At 46.0% G+C, this 24,549-nt stretch overlaps 1 protein-coding gene across 26 annotated transcripts in view; it reads right to left on the minus strand.

Moving 5' to 3' along the window:
- The window catches only part of PTPRS (protein tyrosine phosphatase receptor type S), a 568,002-nt gene that overhangs the window by 8,706 nt on the left and 534,747 nt on the right, over positions 1-24,549 (minus strand). For 13 of the 26 annotated variants that reach the window (XM_029614603.1, XM_029614605.1, XM_029614611.1 and 10 more), the window contains 4 exons: positions 8,371-8,490; positions 7,898-8,055; positions 6,263-6,548; positions 5,033-5,211 (listed from right to left, as the gene is read on the minus strand). In XM_029614603.1, the coding sequence (XP_029470463.1) occupies positions 5,033-5,211; positions 6,263-6,548; positions 7,898-8,055; positions 8,371-8,490 (743 nt within the window). The remainder of the gene's footprint in view (positions 1-5,032; positions 5,212-6,262; positions 6,549-7,897; positions 8,056-8,370; positions 8,491-24,549) is intronic. The other 13 variants (XM_029614614.1, XM_029614622.1, XM_029614623.1 and 10 more) reach the window with 1 other exon arrangement.

The following is a 24,549-nucleotide window of genomic DNA, read 5'->3' on the forward strand; positions in this document are numbered from 1 at the left end:
TAATGCACAAAGCTTTTTTAGAACTGGAAGCTGAGTTGCAGGAGCCGGTACCTCCTCCACCCAAGGTCCTTAGGCCATCAGGGGGGGTTGGATACCTCTAGGGGCAGTCTGGCCCGAATGCCATTAATCCCTCGGGGTTTTCAGCTCCAAATCCACCGGGTCCTGGGGCGCAGGACCTTCTCCTTGGGAATGGAGACGGGGACGTTGATGAGGCCGCCCCAGTGGATGGGGATGATCCCAGGGTTCTTAGGCTGTTACAGAAGGAAGGCACCGCAACCTAGCGCTGAGGTCTCCAAAGGGGATGCGGTTCTCTCGGGACTTAAAGCTCCTCCAAAGGCTTTTCAGTTTCACCCGATGTTGATGCAGCTGGTGACATGGGAGTGGGAGACTCCCGAGGCCAGCCTCCGGGTAGGACATGCTATGGAGAAGCTTTACCCTTTACCGGACGATGCCTTGGCAGTGCTTAAGGTGCCCAAAGTGGACGTCGCAGTCTCGGCTGTCACCAAGCATATGACCATCGAGGTGGCAGGGGCGACCGCCCTTAAGGATCTTCAGGATCGGAAACTGAAGGTCCTTCTCTTGCGTTCGGGCGGTGGTGTGCAGTAGCCTGATGCAAAGGGCGACCCTTAGATGGGTACAGCAGATGCTTACCATGCTGCAGTTGCCTCTGGTGGAAGCTGAGCAAGCTGATAGTATGGAGGCAGCGGTAGCTTATACATCAGATGCCTTGTATGATCTTCTGCGGGCGTCGTCGAGCAATATGGTGTCTGTGGTTTCGGCCAGAAGGCTCCTGTGGCTATGCAACTGGTCGACCGATGTTTCCTCCAAGACTCAGTTGGGCAATCTCCCGTTTAAGGGGAAATTCTTGTTTGGAGAGGACCTGGAGACCCTTATTAAGTCCCTAGGCGAAAACAAAGTATACAAGTTACTGGAGGACAAGCCTAGAACTCCTAGGAGTTCCTAGGAGTTTGGTTCGGCTCGCCCTAGGTTCAGGGGCCAGCACTGGTTTTGTCAGGGCAGGGCCTTCTCTTCTTCCTAAACATCCAGGCAGCTGTCGCAGAGATCGCAGGCTTGGCCTTCTTCCTTTCGAGGCCGCAGGCCTCCTCGAGATGGGGGTCCTCAGGGATCTTCCGGGGGTAAGTCCTCACAATGAAGGTGTGCTGGCCCACTCCTCGGTCCCTGTGATACACAGCTGCCTCTCTCTCTTTCTCAAGGAATGGATCAAGATTACATGGACCAGTGGGTGCAAGGCATCATCGAAACGGTTACGTTTTGGAATTTACTTATCCACTGCGGGACCTGTTTTTGATGTCGCCCTGCGGGTCTCACGCGAAGCGAGCGGTAGTAACTCAGACTCTGAATCGGCTGGAAGCCCTTGGGGCCATTGTCTCGGTCCCTCAGGAGGAGATCGAAACTGGCAGATATTCCATATATTTCGTGGTCCCCAAGAAGGAGGGCTCCTTCCGCCCAATTTTGGATCTCAAGAAAGTGAACAAGGCACTCTGGGTGCCTCATTTTCGCATGGAGACCCTCTGCTTGGTCATTGCGGCCGTCCACTCGGGCAAATTTTTGGCTTCTTTAGACTTGACAGAGGCCTACCTTCATATAGGGATCAACGAGTGGTATTGACGGTACCTCAGGTTCATGATTTTAGGCGAGCATTACCAGTTCCAGGCCCTTCCATTCTGATTGGCCACGGCTCCCCGCGTATTCACTAAGGTGATGGTAGTTGTAGCGGCGGCACTATGGAAGGAAGGGATTTTGGTACATCCCTACCTGGACAATTGGCTGATCTGGGCGAAGTTGGAGGAGCTGTGCAAAGCAGCGATTCAGTCAGTGCTCCGCCTGCTACAATCTCTTGGGTGGATCGTCAATTACGCCAAGAGTCAGTTGATTCCGTCCCAGGTTCTGAACTTCCTCGGGGCTCAGTTCGATACGACAATAGGCAAGGTCTTCCTCACGGAGGAGCGGGCCACCAAGCTGGTGGCGCAGGTTTGTCAGCTATTGTCCCTACCGTTACCCCGAGTGTGGGATTACTTGCAGGTGCTTGGTTCTATGGTGTCTATTCTAGAACTAGTCCCTTGGGCCTTCGCCCATATGAGGCCTTTGCAAAGAACGTTGCTTTCTCGTTGGGATCCGAAGTTGGAAGAGTTCCAGATCCAATTGCCGCTCTTGGAACCTGCCCGGTCCAGTCTTCAGTGGTGGTTGATTCTGGCCCACCTGCAGGACCTGGAGGAACCTCAATGGGTGATAGTGATGACGGATGCCAGCTTCTCTGGTTGGGGAGCAGTTTGTCAATCCCAGGCGGCGCAGAGCAGTTGGACGGGGCAACAGGCGAAATGGTCCATTAATCGCTTGGAAACCAGGGCGGTGCGCCTGGCGTTGTGCCGTTTTCTTCTTTTGGTTCACCGTCGGTCCGTGCGGGTGTTGTCGGACAATGCAACAGTGGTGACTTACATCAATCGTCAGGGGGGTACCAAGAGTCGTCCCGTAGCTGCAGAGGGCGTCTGATGGTTTGGGCGGAGCGCCATTTAGTCCATCTGGTGGCTTCTCCCATAGCCGGAGTCGACAGCGTTCAGGCGGATTTTCTCAGTCGTCAGCATCTGGATCCCGGAGAGTGGCAGTTGTCCGAGGAAGCCATGGGCTTCCTGGCTCGTCGGTGGGGCGTCCCTCACCTGGACTTGATGGCGACCCAGAGAAATGCAAAGGTGGCTCGGTTTTTCAGTCACCGAAGGGAGCATGGGTCAGAAGGGGGTCGATGTCCTCGTCCTCCAGTGGCCTCGCAACATTCTGCTTTATGTGTTTCCTCCCTGGCCCTTGGTGGGCAAGGTTCTAAGTCGCATAGAGATGCACATGGGGCCAATTATACTCGTAGTGCCGGAATGGCCGAGGCGCCTGTGGTTCGTGGATCTGGTCAATCTGGCAGTCGACGGCCCGCTTTGACTCCATCATCTACCGAATCTTCTTCGACAAGGTCCAGTATTTTTCGCTCGAGTGGATCGCTTTTGTCTAGCGGCCTGGCTTATGAGAGGTGACAGTTGAGGAAAAGAGGCTACCCTGATACAGTTATTTCAACCCTCCTGCAGGCACACAAGAAATCCACTTCTCTTGCTTATGTTCGGGTCTGGAAGATTTTTGACATCTGGTGTGGCGGGGTGAATGTGTCCCCACGACGTGCTTCCATTGTACATATTCTAGCATTCTTGCAGGAGGGACTGAAGAAAGGGTTAGCGTGCAGTTCTCTTCGGGTGCAGGTGGCGGCCCTTGGATGTTTGCGGGGAAAGATTGACGGCATCTCTCTCACAACTCATCCGGATGTGTCACGCTTTTTGAAGGGCGCGAAGCATCTGCATCCTCCGGTTAGACAGATCTATCCTTCATGGAGTTTGAACCTGGTTCTCCGAGGCTTGGGCGGTCTTTCCTTTGAGCCTATCAAGTGGGCCACCTTGAAAGACCTGACTCTCAAGGTGATTTTCTTGGTGGTTATCACATTGGCTAGACGCATATCGGAGCTTCAAGCGTTGTCCTGTCGGGAGCCCTTTCTCCAGATTTCGAACTCATGAATTTCCCTTTGAACAGTACCCTCCTTTCTACCGAAGGTAGTCTCGGGGTTTCATTTCAATCAGACAGTGGAGTTACCTGCATTTACTCATTTGGATCGTGATTCGCCTCAGGCTCGCGAATTACATAGGTTGGATGTGAAGCGGATTCTACTTCGCTATCTGGAGGTTACCAATGCCTTTCGATTGTCTGATCACCTGTTTGTCTTATGGTGTGGCCCTAAGAAGGGACAGAAAGCTTCTAAGGCTACCATTGCCAGGTGGCTGAAGGATGCCATATCCTCGACTCACATCGGGCTTGGGCGTTCAGTACTGGATGGTCTAAGCGCGCATTCAGTCAGGTCTCAGGTGGCATCTTGGGCGGAAAGTCAATTTGTCTTGCCACAGGAGATTTGCAGGGCAGCTACCTGGAAATCTTTACATACCTTTGCGAGGCATTACCGTTTGGACATCCGGGACCCGGATGTCGACTGCTTCGGCAGCGGTGTTCTCCGAGCGGGTCTCTCCAGGTCCCACCCCATTAAGGGTAGCTTGGATTCATCCCAGTGGTCTGGACTGATCCTGGTACATACAGGGAAAGGAAAATTGGTTCTTACCTAATAATTTTCGTTCCTGTAGTACCAAAGATCAGTCCAGATGCCCGCCCTTGGAGTATGGAGAGTCCGCTTGGTATCGTTTTCCTTTTGCAGAATATTCTCAACGAGGTAGCATTCAAGTTGCTTATAGACATGCTCCCTCCATGTACATAAATTCCACATTATGCAGTTTCCTTTTTTCTTAAGTGGTTTGATATAGCCATTGGTTCTTATGTTAAAGGTTATGATATTTTTCATTCTGCTATGATATGGATTATTTATTTATTTATTTAAGGGCATTTATATACCGTTTTATAAAAATAAATTTTGTCAAAACGGTTTACAAGAAATAAAATAAAAATTAAAAGAAAGAATCAAAATAAAATTAAATTTAAAATATACATAAAAATAGCCAATAGCTAGATGGGATTCTAGCATAAACAAATCATTCACTCAATGAAATAAAAATAAAAATATTGCGCCATGGGACTTACTATTCCTGGGGAAAAATGAAGGAAAAAGGGGGTGGGGATGAGATGAGAAATTGATGGGGTGGCACTGAAGGATCGCAGATGGCACACCAGTGTAAGAGGGGGTGCCTTTCAGTTTTTTTCTCTGACTCCATCTGCTGGAAGGGAGACACAACCCAGCGGTCTGGACTGATCCTTGGTAATACAGGAATGAAAATTAGCAGGTAAGAACCAATTTTCCTATATTTCCTGTGTTTGCCTTCTTATTTGGAGGGCTTTTGTGTGAACAGCCTATTTTTTTTTTTTGCAACATTCTTTTTATATACTGAATGTTTGGTTTTCTGCTTTTATCATTTTTCCTAACAAGTTTTTTCTTGGAATCATAATTAAATGGATACGTTTTTTTAAAAAGTGTGCTGTTCTGTACCTGTATCCATCAATAAAGCTGGAATTGATGTAATCTGACCCCTCCACTCCTCTGATTGGCTGAAGGCAAACCCGGGTGGTCTCATATGGCATGATATTAACAAGGCGATTCTTGAATTTGTTGCATGGAAGGTTGGCGCTGATAAATCTTGAAGTATGCGCTTTAGAGTTGGCAAGTCGCTGTAAGAGAATTAATTCCATCTCCTTAGCACATAGAAACAATAAAAATTAGTAGTAGCTCTGGTTTATGCAGCTAAAGAAGGTATCTTAGACCCTGCACTATGGGTTCAAGGTTTTAACAGCCGCTTTCTATTGGCCACAAATAATGAGAGCAAAAGTACTTGTGTTTTCAGTGAGACAACGCTATTTGCAAACTCTTGTGCACAGGGCTCATTCAGTTCAGATTTTCAAAACCAATTACTGTTTCCTTAAATCTGTGGCAAGAATTTAGTTTGCCTCATAGTAAAGACTGAGATACATTTGTTGAACATGATAAAAAAAGGAGTAACAAACTAATTTTCTAAGCAACATAAATCAAACTTTAAAGTGCACATGTACATAGACCCCAGGCACCGATTTGAAAACACCATATACATATGTTGGTAGTGAATTCAGGACACACAGCAGGGAAAATGAGGGGGCAGTATTGGTCTCACTGAGACAGTTTTGTATTACAGGCTGGCTCTTCGTTTATCCTACTGCCAGGTGAGCTGAAAATTGCAGATTTCAGCCATCTCATAGCTCAGCGATGCAAATTTGTAAGCTTTTGTAATACAATGTTAAGATTAACTTATAAAGGAAAAAAAAAGGGCTGGAAATTATTCAATCAGGAATTCTGAAAGTGGAGGGTGCCTTTCTGAGCAGCAGTAGCAGCTGGGTTTCCCTGGGGAGTGAAAGGCTCACACTGAGATACGTAATTGCTTCTTTAATGCAGAACATTTGAACCAGTCCTTTCCATTTCAAAAGCGCCAATCACTGCTCTATCAGAAACACCACGCTTTGCTCACCTCTACTCCCTTCCCCAATTATTCGGATACTCCCAAGTTCCTGAACACTTGTATTACTTGCTCTCTTTATCTTCAGAAACTGTATTTAACATGGCTATGTTGTGAGTTTACAGCTATGCTCTCTTTAGTATTCCATACAGATGACTGCAAAACTCCATCTGAATGGAAATTCATTCTTTCCCTCCTCTTCCATTTCCCCTCCCCTCCCCCCACCTCATTATTACCTTGAACTCCAGCTCCATTCCTGTGACATGCTCTCCCACCTCAATCTGGGCCAGTTTCTGAATGTAAGTGTACAGGTTTCTGGCTGGAACCTCAGTGTTACCGCAGGCCACGGCCTCTAGCAAGGCATCATGGATGAAGCTGTACTGATCCTCCGTCTGGACCATGTAGTTCCGCTGTGATCTCATTAGCGTAACATGCCCATAGATATCCACCGTCTTCTCATGCTTTATCCTCTCCAACATTGCATCAATTACAATAAAACAACCCGTCCGTCCTACCCCTGCACTGAAAGCCAAGGTCAGATGTTAGCACAATGCAGCGCATCACCGTGCCTTCTCTTTCCAGGTACAGTTTGATCTAGTTTTTTTTTTCTTTTAGTTGAAAATTAAGATGTTTGCATAATTTATTCAGCCTGCAGTAATAATTATTAAATAATCATACACTTAGAAAGTGCTGCTACCACCAACACTCTCCCATGAGGCTGAAACAGACCTCTAATGGAAACATATTCCTTAACAGGGAGGGGAGTGGTGACGCAAAGCAAACAAATTCATGTTCTATACCGTATCAGGGATGGGCTTTGGGAGTGGTCACTATGAAAATTTCCAATCTCACACAAGGACAAAAACATGGTTCTTTTTTTAATTCTTAGCGTGGTATTTCCTCCTGTCTCCCTTTTCTTCCAGCCTAATCAGAACGAGTGCTGGGATTCTGGTGCCATGGTTCTTCATTCACAATTACTCTGGAGATTTTCCCCTATTTTAATGGACCTCTCACTGTTCCTTGTCTAGTCCTGAGGCCAGGAGCCATGTGCCAAGCCTCCTTACAGAGCCCTGTGTTTCATGTGTATTGCATCCAGCCAACAGGTGCCTCCCTTAATGATGGCCTCGACTCCCAGCTCCAGTTGATGAGGGTGTGGAAGACCCGGCTCTGGGATGACACTAGGGACCTTGTGCAGCACAGCATGTCACACTGACACTGAGCCAGCCCAATGGGGGGGGTAGCTAGCTAGGAAGTTCTCCACCTTTCCACTTGATTCTGGAAGCTGGCCATTGTCAGACTTCCTCATCTGATAGATCTTGCAAGCTCCATAAAAAGAAGAAATGGCTACATCCTTAATAAGTATTAAACATCATGCCCTTGATTCAGTCACATCAGAGTAAAACTAAATGAATGCTTTAAATAAGAAAATGCCAGCAGCGTCTACTTTTGTCAAGTGCAGTTAATAATTTAGTTTTACATCAGCACATCTTTGCTTTCATAAAGCTTTGCTGATCTGCACTATAAGCCTTTCTGTTTTTATCTGCTAGGTGATACCTGAGTCATGATACTAGCATGTGGATCAGAGAAAGAAGGGTTATAAAAGTGTTAGCTGCAATCATGCAGCTAATCCTAAATTGACCACTTAAGGCCCAATACACAAAGGGATTTTTCCCATTCTGTTTCTATGGAAAGAGACCTTGATAAATAAGGCCTGATTTTTTTTATTATTTTCCCAGTGTACAAATGATGATTGAATTCTAATATGAATCAAAGGTTTTTTTTTTTTCAGATGTGCTCTTAACAACACAAAATAATGACCATAAGGAAGCTCATAGAATGCTGTTTCCAAATGTCGTTTGCTAAGTCAGTACCTGCAGTGTACTACAATTGGGCCAGCATCAGGAGGATTGCACGTTTTCACTCTTCTCAAGAATGCCAAGAATGGGGTAGGGTACTCGGGAACTCCATGGTCAGGCCAAGCTGTGAACTGAAACTGACGAACTTCCCTTTTCTCACTGGAGCCATTCTGCTGAAACACAGAAGACAAGTAGGTTTGGACTATGCCACCAGAAATATTGTTTACACAAAACAGGAAGCATGGTATCTGCAGGCAGCTGACAGAAGAGGCACAAGGCACAGTGACGGCATGAGGATACAAGAACAGAGACTTTGGCACACATAAGGCTTGAACTATGGAATCAAGAATGTCATTACAAAATGAGAGCGAACATATACATGGAAAAGTATGGGGAAAGAGGGACTGAAATGTGTATGAAAGAGGCAGGGTTCCATTGTGTATGAAAGACATAACTGTGACCCTTCCAACATTAATGAGAGTTATCACCTTGTGAAGGGAAAATGTTCGCACGCAAAAAGTGGCCAGTTCAATAGTGTCCAGCAGCGTGACCTGAATCATTCCATACGTATCTGTACCACGGCTTGGCCAATACTGGTCACACTTTATCTGTAAATGAAGGACAAGCAGTGAGTAATATGTGCACTATGGCTACATGGCAGGGAAGTGGTTGTTAATATTCTTTTATTTCATCTTGTGGTATAATACAACCAGCTTAAAATAATGGTTTTCTGGATGGAGAAACTGAACAGATAAGCTTTATAGCTCACAAATCAAATAGGGGGCAATTCTCAAAGCAAAGATATACACACATACAGTCGTCACACCCTTATACATTTTTCACTTTCTGCTGTCCAAAAAATACAAATCAAACTGCATTTATTCTTAATTACTTTTGGAATATTTCTTTAATTGTCCTTTCATGATGAAAGTGTACAGTATGTGTAGATCGCTGAAAGAAACTCCTACTTTAATGCATTTTGATTTTCATTTTTTTTAAACAAGTGTGTGAAGACATTTACAAGGCACTGTTCTTTTGCTTTGAAGCATGCTGCCGATACAAATTACACAAGATCACTTGCACCTGTTTTTTCTGTGGATTGATGCATGCTGGAAAAGCTCATACAGGAATCTGAAAATGCAATCTATGTAGTAATAATAATAATAATAATTTTCTTCCCCTGACAAATACAACCTCAGGAACGCCTCCTCTAAACGTGGCTTCCATGATGCACGGACTTTTAACCACACTGAGGGATGGCAATTTTCAGACAACCAATTTATCTGGATAAAGCAAAGCAGCTTACCTGTAACATGTTCTCTGTGGAGAAAAACAGCTACACAAATGGGTGATGTCATCCAACGGTGCAAGTTGGCAATTGCTCTTCAGAGCTCAGAAAAAAAAAAGCAAAACACAAAATCTTTCTAAAGCATGCACGGGAGTTCCTGTACTGCCATTGCCAACTTATCCCGCCATCTATTCCCCAGCTAGCTTCAACTGAATGGGGCAGAGGGAGGTCAGCTTTTTGTTCTACTGTCCACGGAAAACACCCCCATGGACAAGCAGGAACAATGCCACTGCATAAATGGGGACTCTCAAGCTGAAGGTTATTGGGAACAATTTTATATAGCCATATTTTTTTTTCGTACTACAACCCAAATAAAGCGGGAAGTTACAACTGTTACTTAAACAGGTTTCTTAATATGGCTTGACCAAAAACTACTACGAGAGTCCTGCTCCAAACAGTAATGCTTGGTAAAGGTGTGGACAGATGACCAACTGGCAACTTTACAAATTTCCTGAATTAACACTAATTAAAGATGTGCCATTGACATTGCAGATGTTCAAATTTCATGAATTGTTATATTTCAAATAAGATGAACTCCTTCCATCTTAAAGCATTCAGAAATGCATAGAGACAGCCATTGAGACAGAGTTTGTGCTGTGACTGGAAGACCCTTCCTGTTGGCATCTTGAGCAAAAAATAAGTAACATGAGTTTCTGAAAGATTAAGTAGAATAACAGAGCTCTTCTGCAGTCTAAAGTACGGAGAATCTGTTGTGCTAAAGAAGAATGAGGCCTTGGGGGAAAAAGTTGGTAACACAACTGGCTGTTCAAATGGAACAGAGATATTACTTTTGGTAAAAATTTCAGATGCATCCTTCACACCACTCTATTCTGGAAAATCTACTAATGCATGAAGCTAACTGATGCTATGAGCCAATGTAACAGCTATAAGAAAGCAACAGCTTCCATGTTACATACTTTGCAGAAGTCAATGTTCAAATGGAGCCCTTATTATTTGTGAGCGAGCTACATTTAAATGCCACTGTGCTGGAGGCAATTAGAGCGGGGGTCATAGGTTGTACAATCCTTTAATAAACTATGGGCTGCTGTGATACCAGCATGCGTCCCGAATGGTGATGGTATGCTGCTGTAACACTCAAATGTGCCCCAACAGAATTTGATTTTAATCCTAATTTAGCGAGATGGAGAAGTCATTTCAAAAGAAGAGTGCTAGAACATGTGAAAGGATCTTCCAGGAGGAAAACCTCTTCAATTTAAAATTGAATGACCATCTGATGGTAGGTTTTCTTGCTGCTAAATCACCTGTTTTACCTTTTTGGGAGAGGCATGGCCTGAACTGTTTTGCTGTCAATATCCATGGTGTGAGAACCAAAGATTGAAGGCTGTGGGAGCACTGAGAGGAGAGGATCACCTTGCTGGTGGCTGAAAGGAATCAGTAAGTTTTTGCTTGGGAATTTTTCTTTTTTAAAAGTATTGGGGCGAAGTTAACTATTTGGGAAAAGAAAATTAGTTCTTACCTGATAATTTTCGTTCCTGTACTACCAAGGATAAGTCTAGACTCCTGGGTTTTGCCTCCCCTCCAGCAGATGGAGACAGAGAAAGATTTGAATGACTCTGCCTTATATACCAGGGTGCCACCCACAGTCTGCCAATATTATGCAATGTCAAAGCAGAATGATTCTAACTCAAACTATGTACATGAACCGAAAACTTAATATGGATCACTGACCCCCAACTATAAAACAGACCCGTTAAAAAAGGTAAAAACAGAAGCCTCTGCAGAGCAAATGAAACAAATGCAAACGTAGCGGACTCTCCATTACCTTTATGCACTAAGCGGGCGGGACTCTGGACTGATCCTTGGTACTACAGGAATGAAAATTATCAGGTAAGAATTAATTTTCTTTTCCCTGTACGTACCGGATCAGTCTAGACTCCTGGGATGTACCAGAGCTGTTACTTACCAGGGATGGGATCCGGAGAGGCCCGCTCTCAACACACCGGCTCCGAAATTTCCTTCCCTCGAATCCTGGACATCCAGTCTGTAATGTCTCGCAAAGGTATGCAAAGATTTCCAGGTAGCTGCCCTGCAAATCTCTTGCGGGGAAATCTATTGACACTCTGCCCAGGAAGCCGCCTGGGAACGAGTGGAATGTGCCTTAAGCCCCCCCGGTAAGGGCCGACCACGAAGCAAATATGCGAAACTTATTGCCTCTTTCAGCTACCGGGCTATCGTGGTCTTAGACACCATATTACCCCACTTTGGACCACTCCAGAGGACAAAGAGATGATCCGAGACTCTAAAATCGTTAGTCACGTCCAGATATCACAGCAGAGCCCTGCAAACATCCAATTTTCTCAAATCCCTTGAAAGGGGATCCGACCTATCCAGATCAGCAAAAGACGGGAGTTCCACTGACTGATTCACATGAAAGGAAAAAATCACCTTCGGAAGAAAAGATGGAACTGTCCGCAAAGTAACCCCTGAATCAGAAATTCTCAAAAAAGGTTCCCGGCATGACAACGCCTGCAGTTTGGAGACCTGACACACAGAAGAAATCGCTACCAGGAACACCACTTTCAAAGTGAGGTCCTTCAGGGTTGCTCTCTTCAAAGGCTCAAAAGGCGGCGCACATAAGGCCGTAAGAACTACATTTAAATTCCAGGACGGACATGGAAAAGTCACTGGCGGGCATAAATGTTTAGCTCCTCTAAGGAAGTGAGAAACATCAGGATGCGCAGCCAAGGCGACGCCCCTTATGTTCCCTCGTAAGCAGCCTAAAGCTGCCACCTGGACCCTCAAAGAACTACAGGACAAGCCCTTAGCTAACCCTGCCTGAAGGAAACCTAGAATGTCAGACACAGACGACCGGATGGGAACAATACTATGCTCAACAAACCACGACTCAAAAACCTTCCAGACTTGCACATAAGATAGAGACGTCGAGGCTTTGCGCAATCTCAGCAAAGTAGTTACTACCGCGTCCGAGTAACTTTTGTTCTTTAGACGCTGCCTCTCAAACGCCATGCTGCTAGTCAAAAGCGATCTACTTGGTTGAAACAGATGGGCTCCTGATGTAGCAGATTCCGAAGGTGTGAAAACCGTAATGGACCCTCCACTGCGAGATTGACTAGATCCGCAAACCACGGACGGCAAGGCCACTCGAGAGCCACCAGGATTACCTCTGCCGGGTGGTTCTCTATTCGCCGGAGCACCTTGCCGATAAGGTGCTTGCAGAACAGTCTATGGCCATGGTAGGACAAGAGCGTCCATGCCCTCTGCACTGGTGTTCCTGCGACGCGCAAAGAAGCGCGGGGCCTTGGTATTCTTGAATGTCGCCATGAGATCCATTGAGGGCGTGCCCCATTTGTTGCAAATGAGTTCAAAAGCTCTGTTCACCAATTCCCACTCTCTGGGATCGAGCTGATTTCGACTCAGAAAGTCCGCGTGCATGTTGTCGACCCCTGCTATGTGGGACGTGGCTATGCTTACAAGGTTCTGTTCCATCCAACTGACCAACAAGCAAGCTTCCAATGCCACCGGGCGACTCTTTGTACCCCCCTGACGATTGATGTAGGCCACCGTGGTCGCATTGTCGGACAGCACCCGGACCGCCTTCCCCTGAACCAAAGGAAGGAAGGCCTCCAGTGCCAGATGAACTGCTTTGGTCTCCAGACGATTGATCGACCACTGAGACGCCTCCGGAGACCATAGACCCTGGACCGACTTCCGCAAACAAACTGCTCCCCAACCGGAGAGGCTGGCATCCGTAGTGACTACTGTCCATTCTGGAATCACCAAGGGTAACCCACGGCCCAGATTATCCGAGCACAGCCACCAATCCAGACTGGACCGAGCGGACTCCGTTAACGGCAGGAGGCGATAAAACTGTTCGGAAACGACTCCAGCAAGAAAACAATGCAGATTGTAAAGGCCGCATGTGAGCGAACGCCCATGGAACCAGTTCCAGAGTTGATGTCATGGATCCTAGGACTTGCAAGTAATCCCAGACTCGCGGAGGCTGTTTTGCCAACAGAATCCTCACTTGTCCCTGTAATTTGGTAATTCAGTCTGACGTTAGAAAAACTTTCCCCTGACATGAGTCGAACAAAGCTCCCAAAAATTCCAAGGATTGGGAGGGGGTTAGGTGACTTTTGGCTCTGTTGACCACCCAGCCGAGAGACTCCAACAGTTGCAGCACACGGCAGATTCCTGCCAGACACAGGTCTTCGGACTTCGCCCGAATCAGCCAATCGTCCAAGTACGGGTGCACCAACAAGCCTTCCCGACGTAGTTGTGCTGCCACCACCACCACCACCATTATCTTGGTGAACGTCCTGGGGGCTGTCGCAAGGCCAAAGGGCAAAGCCCGAAACTGGAAGTGCTGTCCCAGGATGAAAAATTTCTGATGATCCGCCCTGATCCCGATATGCAGATACGCCTGTTAGATCCAGCGATGCCAGAAACGCTCCTGGCCGGACTGACGCGATGACAGAACGCAACATCTACACGCGGAAGCGGGGAATCCGAAGACATTTGTTGACCCGCTTTATATCAAGAATGGGACGGAAGGACCCCTCTTTCTTTGAAACGATGAAATAAATGGAGTAGCGGCCCTTGCGATGCTCTGGCGGAGGGACCGGCACAACTGTCCCCAGATCGATGAGATGGTGCAAAGTGTGCTTTACTGCTTGACGTTTTTCTGCGTACCCGCATGGGGAGATCAGGAACCGTGGGCTGGGCCGGCGTGCAAAATCTATAGTGAAGTGATTTTGGCCCATTCCTCGTAAAACAGAAACAGTCTGTCCCCTACCATTGGTACCGAGGAGTGGGCCGGCAGGCCATCATTGTGCAGCTTTTCCGCCTGGGGTTGCCTGGGAAGTACCAGGTCTGCCGAAGCGCCGTCCACGAAAGGGCTGCGACCAGGTCTGCTGCCTGCCCGTATTCTGCTGAAAGGAAGAAGGGGCGCTCGAGATCTTCGACTCCCACTGAATCGGGACCTAGAAGAAAAAATTCCTCTGGACCTCGGTCTGTCTTCTGGCAGGCGGTGAATCTTGTTTTCGCCCAAGGACTGAATCATGTCTTCAAGTTCTTTTCCAAATAACAGCTTGCCAACTGGGATTTGGAAGACACATCCGCAGACCAGTTCCGCAACCATAATAACCTATGGGACGACACTGCCGAGACCATGGAGCGAGCGGAGGTCCGTAAAAGATCATGAAGTGCATCTCCACTATAAGCCACCACCGCCTCCAGACAACTGGCCTGCCTAGCTTCCTCTTCTGAAAGTCCCTCATTGGCTTGGAGCTGTTGCACCCAGCGGAGTCCGGCTCTTAAAGCAAAATTATTACACATCGCCGCCCGGATCCCCAGGGCAGAGACCTCGAAATTCTTCTTAAGCTGCAACTCCAGCTTTTGATCCTGCAGGTCCTTAAGGGCTGTGGATCCAGTGACCGGAATAGTGGTTTTCTTCATAACCGCCGAACCTGCCACATCCACTTTCGGTATGTGCAGGATTTCCAAAGCCTCCTCCGGCAGAGGATAAAGCTTATCCATCGCTTTCGTAACCTTTAACCCCAAGTCTGGGGTATCCCATTCCCGGAAAAGCAGGCCCGTAGCCGAGAAATGGAATGGAAAAGCAGTAGGAGGACCCCTCAGGCCCAATAAGACCAGATCCATAGATCCTAATCGAGATTCTTCAGGAGGTGCCTCAATCCCCAATTCCCCCAAAATGGCAGGAATGAGGGGGCCAAGTTCATCCCTTCAGAACAGGCGGCAGACCCACATCGCCCTTGACGATGTGGGTCTGCCGAGTAGCTCCCAGCTGCTGATCGCCGTTGCCCTCCACCCCCCTCGGGGGCTGGGCCGGCATATCCTGATCTTCCTGGTCCGGGGTATCCGAAGAAATATCCGTATAATCCCGGTGTGTCAGGGACCACAAAGGACGCTTCCCTTTTATTTATTTATTTATTTAGAATTCTTATATACTGACATTCCTGTATGAAATACAGATCACACCGGTTTACAGTACAACAGAACGGTCGCGGGTGGGCAATACATTAAACATTAAGTTAAAACATTAAGTTAGGTTAAGTTACATTAACTAAACATGAGATCATTCAATGGAAACAATTGGGAGAGCCATTAAACATTCGAACATAAAACATAGGGGTATTAAACATTGGAACATTGGAACGATAAAACTTTAAAGCATTAATCATTAAACTTTAGAGACCTTCGCTGACTACAGAGACGGGTTAAAAGGATTGAAAACATTGAAGAAATTATATGTGAAAAACGTGGGGTAAAAACAGGGGGTCGGGGCGAAAAAATGTATTACTAAGAGAGGTAGGCATGGGCAGGAGATCATGAGATAAGGGGTGAAAAGAACTGATGTAAGTAAGCTAAGTAGGGGACCTCCTTGAGCCCTGCTTATGACTTTTGATCGATGTCAGAGAGATCTTATGATTCAGGGAAAGACCTTCCTAGGTCCAATGACCAGGGTCTCTTTTTCTCCCTGTGAAGCGACCCAGAGGAGTCCCCGGGGTGAGAAGCGGACTTCTTACCTGCCTTTTTTGCTTTAAAAGCTCTGTGCATCGCTAGGATAAAATCTGAAGAAAATGCAGAAGAATCTGAAGCTGTATCTGTGTCAGCGTCTACATCTTGCCCTGCAGCGTCTGGCCTTGCAGGGGAGACCTACCACGGCTGCTGAGGCGATAGGGAGGAGGGGGGGAATTCCCTTCTCCCACCGCGATCTGAGCCATTGCTGAGCCCGAGCCCAAAATGGCGGCTTTTCCCACGCTCAGCGGCAAGGGCTGAGAAACCAACGTCGGCAAAGCCCCAAATTCGACCGCCACTGACGAACTACCCCCTGAGAGCCTCCGATGTTCCCTCACCCCCGGGGATGCAGGCTGAGATTAGCCCATCCCTGGCTCTAGGCTCGCGCGCCTGGAGCCGCACGCTCGACACGACTAACTGCGCGACATGAGAGAGCCGATGAAAACTACAAAAAACAATTAAGAATTTTTTTTTTAAACGGAGCGCAAGGTTCCCCAACCGCCGCGGCAATCAAGATAAGGGAGGGCCGTGCAAAATCGCTGCCGTGAATAAATTTGCAAACCTGCTCAGCTGTCCGTGCAATCGGGTCCTGAAATGGTCTGGCTGGGGTGAGTGATCCGGGCTCCCCGGTATCACCCCAAGCTGGGCTGCCCTAGGGGTTCAGTAGGGCCCTCGACCCTGAGCCACATCTGTCCTTTCGACCAGTGGGGATGGTCCCCTCAGGATCTGCCGACCCCCTGGGAGACAAGAGACCTCAAGGCACCTTCAACGTGTCATCCCTTTTTTTTCTTTTAAGGAAAGAAATCTAATCAAAAGAACATACCAACAAAATAATCCCTGTCTCTATATCTTTTTTTTTTTTTTTTTAAAGAATCAGAGCAGACTGTGAGTGTTGCCCCCCTGCCATCTGCTGGAGACAGAGTAATACTGGCAGACTGTGAGTGGCACCCTGGCATATAAGGCAGAGTCATTCAAATCTTTCTCTGTCTCCATCTGCTGGAGGGGAGGCAAAACCCTGGAGTCTGGACTGATCCGGTACGTACAGGGAATATTATTTAGTGTGTTTGTGCTTTTAATAGTCAGTAAGGCAGCGAATAAACAGACGTTAGACTGTTTGTATTTTTAAATAGTCAATCAGTAAGGCAGCTATTAAAAACAAACAGCTATTAAAAACAAAAAAAAGGTAGCTAGAAGCTAGAAATAAGCTAGGAGCAGTGTATACCTAAGTAAAAAGGTTGAAAAGTTCAGTTCAGTTACTCACCTTGGAAAGGTGTTGTGATTTGGTTTGATTAGGTACCAACTTTTGTTAATCAAGAGAGCAGTGAGTCACTCTGGCTAACAGGCTGATGGAGCGCACTGTTAGCCCCTGGTTGGACACGCGTTTTCGACACGCTCTTTTTACTCCTTATACAGTAAGGGGTAATAGCGCGTCGAAAACGCACGTCCAAGCCCCCCGAAACTAATAGCGCCTGCAACATGCAAATGCATGTTGATGGGCCTATTAGTTATTCCCGCGCGATACAGAAAGTAAAATGTGCAGCCAAGCCGCACATTTTAATTTCAGCTAGCACCAGGAAAGTATACAGAAAAGCAGAAAAAACTACTTTTCTGTACACCCTCCGACTTACTATCATAGCGATAGTAAGTTGGAGGCCCCAAAAGTTAAAAAAAAAAAAAATTTAAATCTGCCCGCGGGTTGGAAGACGGACGCTCAATTTGGCCGGCGTCCGTTTTCCGAACCCGTGGCTGTCAGCGGGTTCGAGAACTGATGCCGGTAAAATTGAGTGTCGGCTGTCAAACCCGCTGCCAGTCGCAGCTTCTGTCTAAAAGGAGGCGCTAGGGATGCGCTAGTGTCCCTAGCGCCTCCTTTTACCGCGGGCCCTCATTTGAATATTTTTTTTCTGAATCGCGCGCCCAGGAGAGTGGCCTGGGCGCGCGTCAGGAGAGTGGTCGTTCGCTGGCTCTCCCGCGGGGTTTTCTGTATCGGCCTGTAACTGAAGTTACTGTTTGTATTTCCCAACCCATCCACCCCTAGCTCATCCTTTAATTTATAGGCAGGTGCCACTTTCACAAAAAAAAAACCAAAACAAAAAAAACACCTTATTGAGAGTTTGATCATTCCCCTGTAGACCACTACCAGACATATAGTGAATTCACGAATATATTTAAAGGACGTTAATTAGACACATTCCTACTCCCATAGCAACCTAAAACGTAAGTAGGAACTGAAAAAATCTGAGATGAAGGCAGCAGTCCAGCAGCAAGAGGGGGCTTCCCAGTCTTTTGCATCGAGTGACACATACATGATTTTTACCCGCCGGTGAGAAATTGTACATGTGCATGCGATGCAAAAAGCTCCTAGCTCTCAGAGAACGAGTCCGATGTCTGGAGGCTAGAGTGGTAGACCTGGAGGAGCTGAGGCAGACAGAGAGGTATATAGATGAAACCTTCAGTGACATAGTAGCCAAGTCCCAACTGGTGCTGCCTTGGAGGAAGAAGGTCTCATGACTGGAGCGCATCAAACTGGTGCAGCAGGAAAAGATCCTGTAGCAAGGACCTGCTGTCCAGGTAGTGCATTGTCCTTTCTCACTGAGGATATTTCCCCAAGGCCTACTGCCCAGGAGGGAAGGGTTAGGTCGGCCGTCATAGCTGGTGATTCAATTATTAGGAATGTAGACAGCCAGGTGGCTGGTGGGCGTGAGGATCGCTGGTAATATGTCTACCTGGTGTGAAGGTGGTGGACCTCACACATAACCTAGATAGGATTTTAGACAGTGCTGGGGAGGAGCCGGCTGTCATGGTACATGTGGGCACCAACGACATAGGAAAATGTGGGAGGGAGGTTCTGGAAGCCAAATTTAGGCTCTTAGGTAGAAAGCTTAAATCCAGAACCTCCAGGGTAGCATTCTCTGAAATGTTCCCTGTTCTACGCGCTGGTCCCCAGAGGCAGGCAGAGCTCCGGAGTCTCAATGCGTGGATGAGACGATGGTGCAAGGAAGAGGGATTCAGTTTTGTAAGGAACTGGGGAACCTTTTGGGGAAGGGGTAGTCTCTTCCGAAGGGATGGGCTCCACCTTAACCAGGGTGGAACCAGACTGCTGGCGCTAACCTTTAAAAAGGAGATAGAGCAGCTTTTAAACTAGAAAAAAGGAGAAAGCTGACAGTCGTTCAGCAGCGCATGGTTTGGAGGGAGGTATCTTCAATGGATACTAATGATGCATTAGAATTAGGGCACCCCGAAAATGAGGTTCCAATAAAAAGAAAAGTAGTCCAAGTGCCTGTAACTAAAAACTCGCCTGAGCTAACAAATTCTAACTTATCCCTAGCAATTAAAAAGCAGAATGAAAATACAAACAAAAAACAAACTTTGAAATGTTTGTAAGCTAATGCCAGAAGTCTAAGAAGTAAGATGCGAGAATTAGAATGTATAGCAGTGAATGATGGACCAAAAAAGCAGGAGGGTAGGCTATCTAAAAAAGCCGTGAGGGCAAATATGGAGATTAGACGCCAATAAAATGTCCAAGTACAACTTTATTAACAGATGGAGACCATTGGGCACATATCAAAACTAATGGTCTCCATCTGTTAATAAAGTTCTACTTGCACATTTTATTGGCGTCTAATCTCCATATTTGCCCTAGCAGTGAATGATGACATAGCCTTAACTGGCATCTCAGAGACATGGTGGAAGGAGGACAACCAATGGGACAGTGCTATACCGGGGTACAAATTATATCGCAATGACAGAGAGGAGCACCCGGGAGGCGGTATAGCGCTTTATGTCTGGAATGGCATACAGTCCAACAGGATAAACATCTTCCATGAGACTAAATGCACAATCAAATCTTTATGGGTAGAAATTCCTTGTGTGTTGGGGAAGACTATAGTAATAGGAGTATACTACCGTCCACCTGGTCAAGATGGTGAGATGGACAGTGAAATGCTAAGAGAAATTAGGGAAGCTAACCAAATTGGTAGTGCGGTAATAATGGGAGATTTCAATTACCCCAGTATTGTCTGGGTAAATGTATCATCGGGACATGCTAGAGAGATAATGTTCCTGGATGGAATAGATGACAGTTTTATGGAGCAATTAATTCAGGAACCGACAAGAGAGGGAGCAATTTTAGATCTAATTCTCAGTGGAGCAGAGAGAGAGAGGTAACGGTGGTGGGGCCATGTGGCAATAGTGATCATAATATGATCAAATTTGAATTAATGACCTGAAGGGGGACAGTAAGCAAATCCATGGCTCTCGTGCTAAACTTTCAAAAGAGAAATTTTGATAAAATGAGAATAGAAAAAAACTGAAAGGAGCAGCTACAAAGGTAAAAAGTGTGCAAGAGGCGTGGTCATTGTTAAAAATACCATCCTAGGAGCACAGTCAAGATGTATTCCACACATTAAGAAAGGTGGAAAGAAGGCAAAATGATTACCGGCATGGTTAAAAGATGAGGTGAAAGAAGCTATTTTAGCCAAAATATCTTCTTTCAAAAATTGGAAGGATCCAACAGAAGAAAATAGGATCATGCGTAAGCGTTGGCAAGTTAAATGTAAGACATTTTGAATGAGGGGTTAAAGGGGCACTTAGAGAAAATAAGGCCATCATGGAAAGATTAAATGATTTCTTTGCTTCGGTGTTTACTGAAGAGGATGTTGGGGAGGTACCCATACCGGAGAAGGTTTTCATGGGTAATGATTCAGATGGACTGAACCAAATCACGGTGAACCTAGAAGATGTGGTAGGCCTGATTGACAAACTGAAGAGTAGTAAATCACCTGGACCGGATGGTATACACCCCAGGGTTCTGAAGGAACTAAAAAATGAAATTTCAGACCTATTAGTAAAAATTTGTTACCTATCATTAAAATCATCCATTGTACCTGAAGACTGGAGGGTGGCTAATATAACCCCAATATTTAAAAAGGGCTCCAGGGGAGATCCGGGAAACTACAGACCAGTGAGCCTGACTTCAGTGCCAGGAAAAATAGTGGAAAGTGTTCTAAATATCAAAATCACAGAACATATAGAAAGACATGGTTTAATGGAACAAAATCAGCATGGCTTTACCCAAGGCAAGTCTTGCCTCACAAATCTGCTTCACTATATTGAAGGAGTTAATAAACATGTGGATAAAGGTGAACCGGTAGATGTAGTGCATTTTGATTTTCAGAAGGCGTTTGACAAAGTTCCTCATGAGAGGCTTCTAGGAAAAGTAAAAAGTCATGGGATAGGTGGCGATGTCCTTTCGTGGATTGCAAACTGGCTAAAAGACAGGAAACAGAGTAGGATTAAATGGACAATTTTCTCAGTGGAAGGGAGTGGGCAGTGAAGTGCCTCAGGGATCTATATTGGGACCCGTGCTTTTCAATATGGGCCGGATTTTAAAAAGGTAACGCTTGTAAATCCGGGGGGATTTACGCGTGTAACCAGCCTTACGCGCGCCGGGCCTATTTTCAAAAGGCCCGGCAACTCGCATAAAGCCCGGGACGCGTGTAAGTTTCGGGCCTTTACTAAAGGGGCAGGCGTGGGCGCGGTGGGGAGGTCCGGGGTCAGGCTCCCGGCACAGCGGCCATATTTGCCGCTGTGCCGGGGATCGTGCACCGGCAGTCGGCCGGCGTGCGCAACTTGCGCCTGCCCAGAGGCAGGCGCAAAAGGTAAAATAAAGATCGGGGGGGGGGGAGAGTAGGGCTTGGGGGTGGAAAGCTTAGGGGAAGGGGTGGGAAGGTCAGGCTAGGGGGGAGGGAACGGAGGAAGGCAGCACAGCTCGGCGCCTGCAAGCTGCACCCCCTTGCGTGACCGACCCAGGATTTTATAACATGTGCGAGCCTGCGTGCATATGTTATAAAATCGGGCATAAATGTGCTTGCGCCAGGTAGCGTGCGCTCATGTAGGCCATGCACGCTTCTTTTAAAATCTATCCCTATATTTATAAATGATCTGGAAAGAAATACGAGTGAGGTAATCAAATTTGCAGATGATACAAAATTGTTCAGAGTAGTTAAATCACATGCAGACTGCAATAAATTGCAGGAAGACCTTGTGAGACTGGAAAATTGGGCATTGAAATAGCAGATGAAATTTAATGTGGATAATTGCAAGGTGATGCATATAGGGAAAAATAACCCATGCTATAGTTACACAGTGTTAGGTTCCATATTAGGTGCTACAACCCAAGAAAGAGATCTAGGCGTCATAGTGGATAACACATTGAAATCGTCTGTTAAGTGTGCTGTGGCAGTCAAAAAAGCAAACAGAATGTTGGGTATTATTAGAAAGGGAATGGTGAATAAAACGGAAAATGTCATAATGCCTCTATCGCTCCATGGTGAGACCGCACCTTGAATACTGTAAAATTCTGATCACCGCATCTCAAAAAAGATATAGTTGCGATGGAGAAGGTACAGAGAAGGGCTACCAAAATGATAAAGGGAATGGAACAGCTCCCCTATGAGGAAAGACTAAAGAGGTTAGGATTTCAGCTTGCAGAAGAGACGGCTGAGGGGGGAAATGATAGAGGTGTTTAAAATCATGAGAGATCTAGAACGGGTAAATGTGAATCGGTTATTTACTCTTTGTTTGAAGTTATCTATTCTGTGAAACAGCAGATGAAGGTGTTGGTTCCATCTGAGTATGAGATGCCACTGCACTTGTCTCATATGAGGGACCCATCTTGTGGAACATTATGCCGGAACCTCGAAGATTATTATCTGATAAGAACATATTTTAAAAAGAACTAAAAACTTAGCTATTTCAGCAAACTTTTAATGATTTAATCTCATGAAATCAAAATATTGGCAAGGGAATGATGATATCCCCTTTTTGTGTATTTTGAAAAATGTTTTATTGTTTGTTTTATGATAAGTTTGTTTTAATTGCATGCTTTTATTATGGATGTTTTATCTGTAAACTGCTACGATCTATAAAGTAGACAGTATATAAATTGTTTTAAAATAAATAAAATAAATGTAGATGAGCTAAAGGTGTGTGACATGCACCGTGGCTATCATGTACACTTACATTCTCATAAAGGATCTGGCAGTCACCCAGCAGAGAGACTGTTTGTTCCAACTATTTGCTCCAATTTCTCTTCCTTTTTGACTGGAAAGAAAGCTTCTCATAAGAACTCTAGCTGATGGGTTGGTAGCAGCTGAGACTTTTCAAAATTATGAATTCCAAAACTGTAAAATCTTGGAATCTTTGTTAGATAAGAACATAAGAACATGCCATACTGGGTCAGACCAAGGTTCCATAAAGCCCAGCATCCTGTTTCCAACAGTGGCCAATCCAAGTCATAAGAACCTGGCACGTACCCAAAAACTAGGTCTGTTCCATGTTACTGTTGCTAGTAATAGCAGTGGCTATTTTCTAAGTCAACTTAATTAATAGCAGGTAATGGACTTCTCCTCCAAGAACTTATCCAATCCTTTTTTAAACACAGCTATACTAACTGCACTAACCACATCTTCTGACTACAAATTCCAGAGTTTAATTGTGCGTTGAGTGAAAAAGAACTTTCTCCGATTAGTTTTAAATGTGCCACATGCCAGCTCTCCCTAGTTTTTCTATTATCTGAAAGAGTATGCTTGATATTAGCTAGTTGTTTAAGGATGGAAATGTGAAGACATTGTTTGTTCTGATATGAGTAGCTACTACTGCTAGACATTTGATGAACACTCTGGGGGCTACCACCAGTTTGAATGAAAGGACTCTGTATTGGAAATGTTGTTCCTCTAGGGCAAACTTTAGGTATTTCTTATGAGACTTGTGAACTGTATATGCATGTAAACATCCTTTAGGTCCAAGGTTGTGAACCTATCTCCATTGTCTAGAAGTGGAAGTATGGTGCTCAGTGAATTCATATTAATTTTTCTTTCTTGAGAAAAGTGTTCAAAGATCCCCTGGAATTAGAAAATATCTTGAACAGCATCCTTTCCTTATTTCTAAAAGAGGACTGCTTGACATAACAGAAGGGAGTTTAATTTCTGTCTGAGTAGGTGTAGCTGGTCTGATTGTAAAGCCCATGGCGTAGAGATTGGAAATTTAAGTGGTAACTCTTGGTGACAATTTTGAGAACTCAATTGTCCATGATGATGAGTTTCTATCTCAAATGGAAAAAACAAAGCCTTCTCCCCCCCCCCCAGAAGTTTTAGAAAGGGTTGACGTTTTTTGGTTCAACAGTCAAAAGCTTGAGCTGGGCCTTTGCGGAGGTTATTGAGATTGCCTCTTTGATTTGTCCATGATACTTGATCTACACTGATGTTGCTGTGGCTGATGCTGCTGTGTTGAGAGACCAGCTGTTGCTTGTAGAACAGGTGGGGATTATATCTTCTAGGAAAAAAATATTTCCTAAATGATTATGAGAATTTCTTCTTTGTGCAGACTGATCCAATAATGCTGTTAGGAGATTGAAGAGCTCTACTCTTTTATTATTTCTACTGCCTCTCTTACCTTGTCTCCTGAACAAGGTACATCTGTTAATATTTCATGCAATGCCCTCCCTGTTACGCGCCCCGCCCGTGGCCGTCCCGCAGACGGGACCGCTCACCTACATAGTTCCTCAGAGGGTCCCGGGATGACCTCCCTCATGGTGGTGCTAGCCTTGCTAGGCCCTGGCGTCACGTAGCAGCGGTCGCCAGGCCTTCCACTGCACGCCAGGCCTCACGCCGAGGTTCGGCATCCTCTGCCATGCTAGCCATGCCCCTACGCGCGCGCGGACTGCCCGGACACTTGTAGGGCCGAGGGCTTGTCTTGGCTCCGCGGCACGCCCTGATTGATCTAGCAATATAAGGAATTTCCT

The sequence above is a fragment of the Rhinatrema bivittatum genome, chromosome 8 (genome assembly GCF_901001135.1).
Source record: "Rhinatrema bivittatum chromosome 8, aRhiBiv1.1, whole genome shotgun sequence".
Lineage (NCBI taxonomy): Eukaryota > Metazoa > Chordata > Amphibia > Gymnophiona > Rhinatrematidae > Rhinatrema > Rhinatrema bivittatum.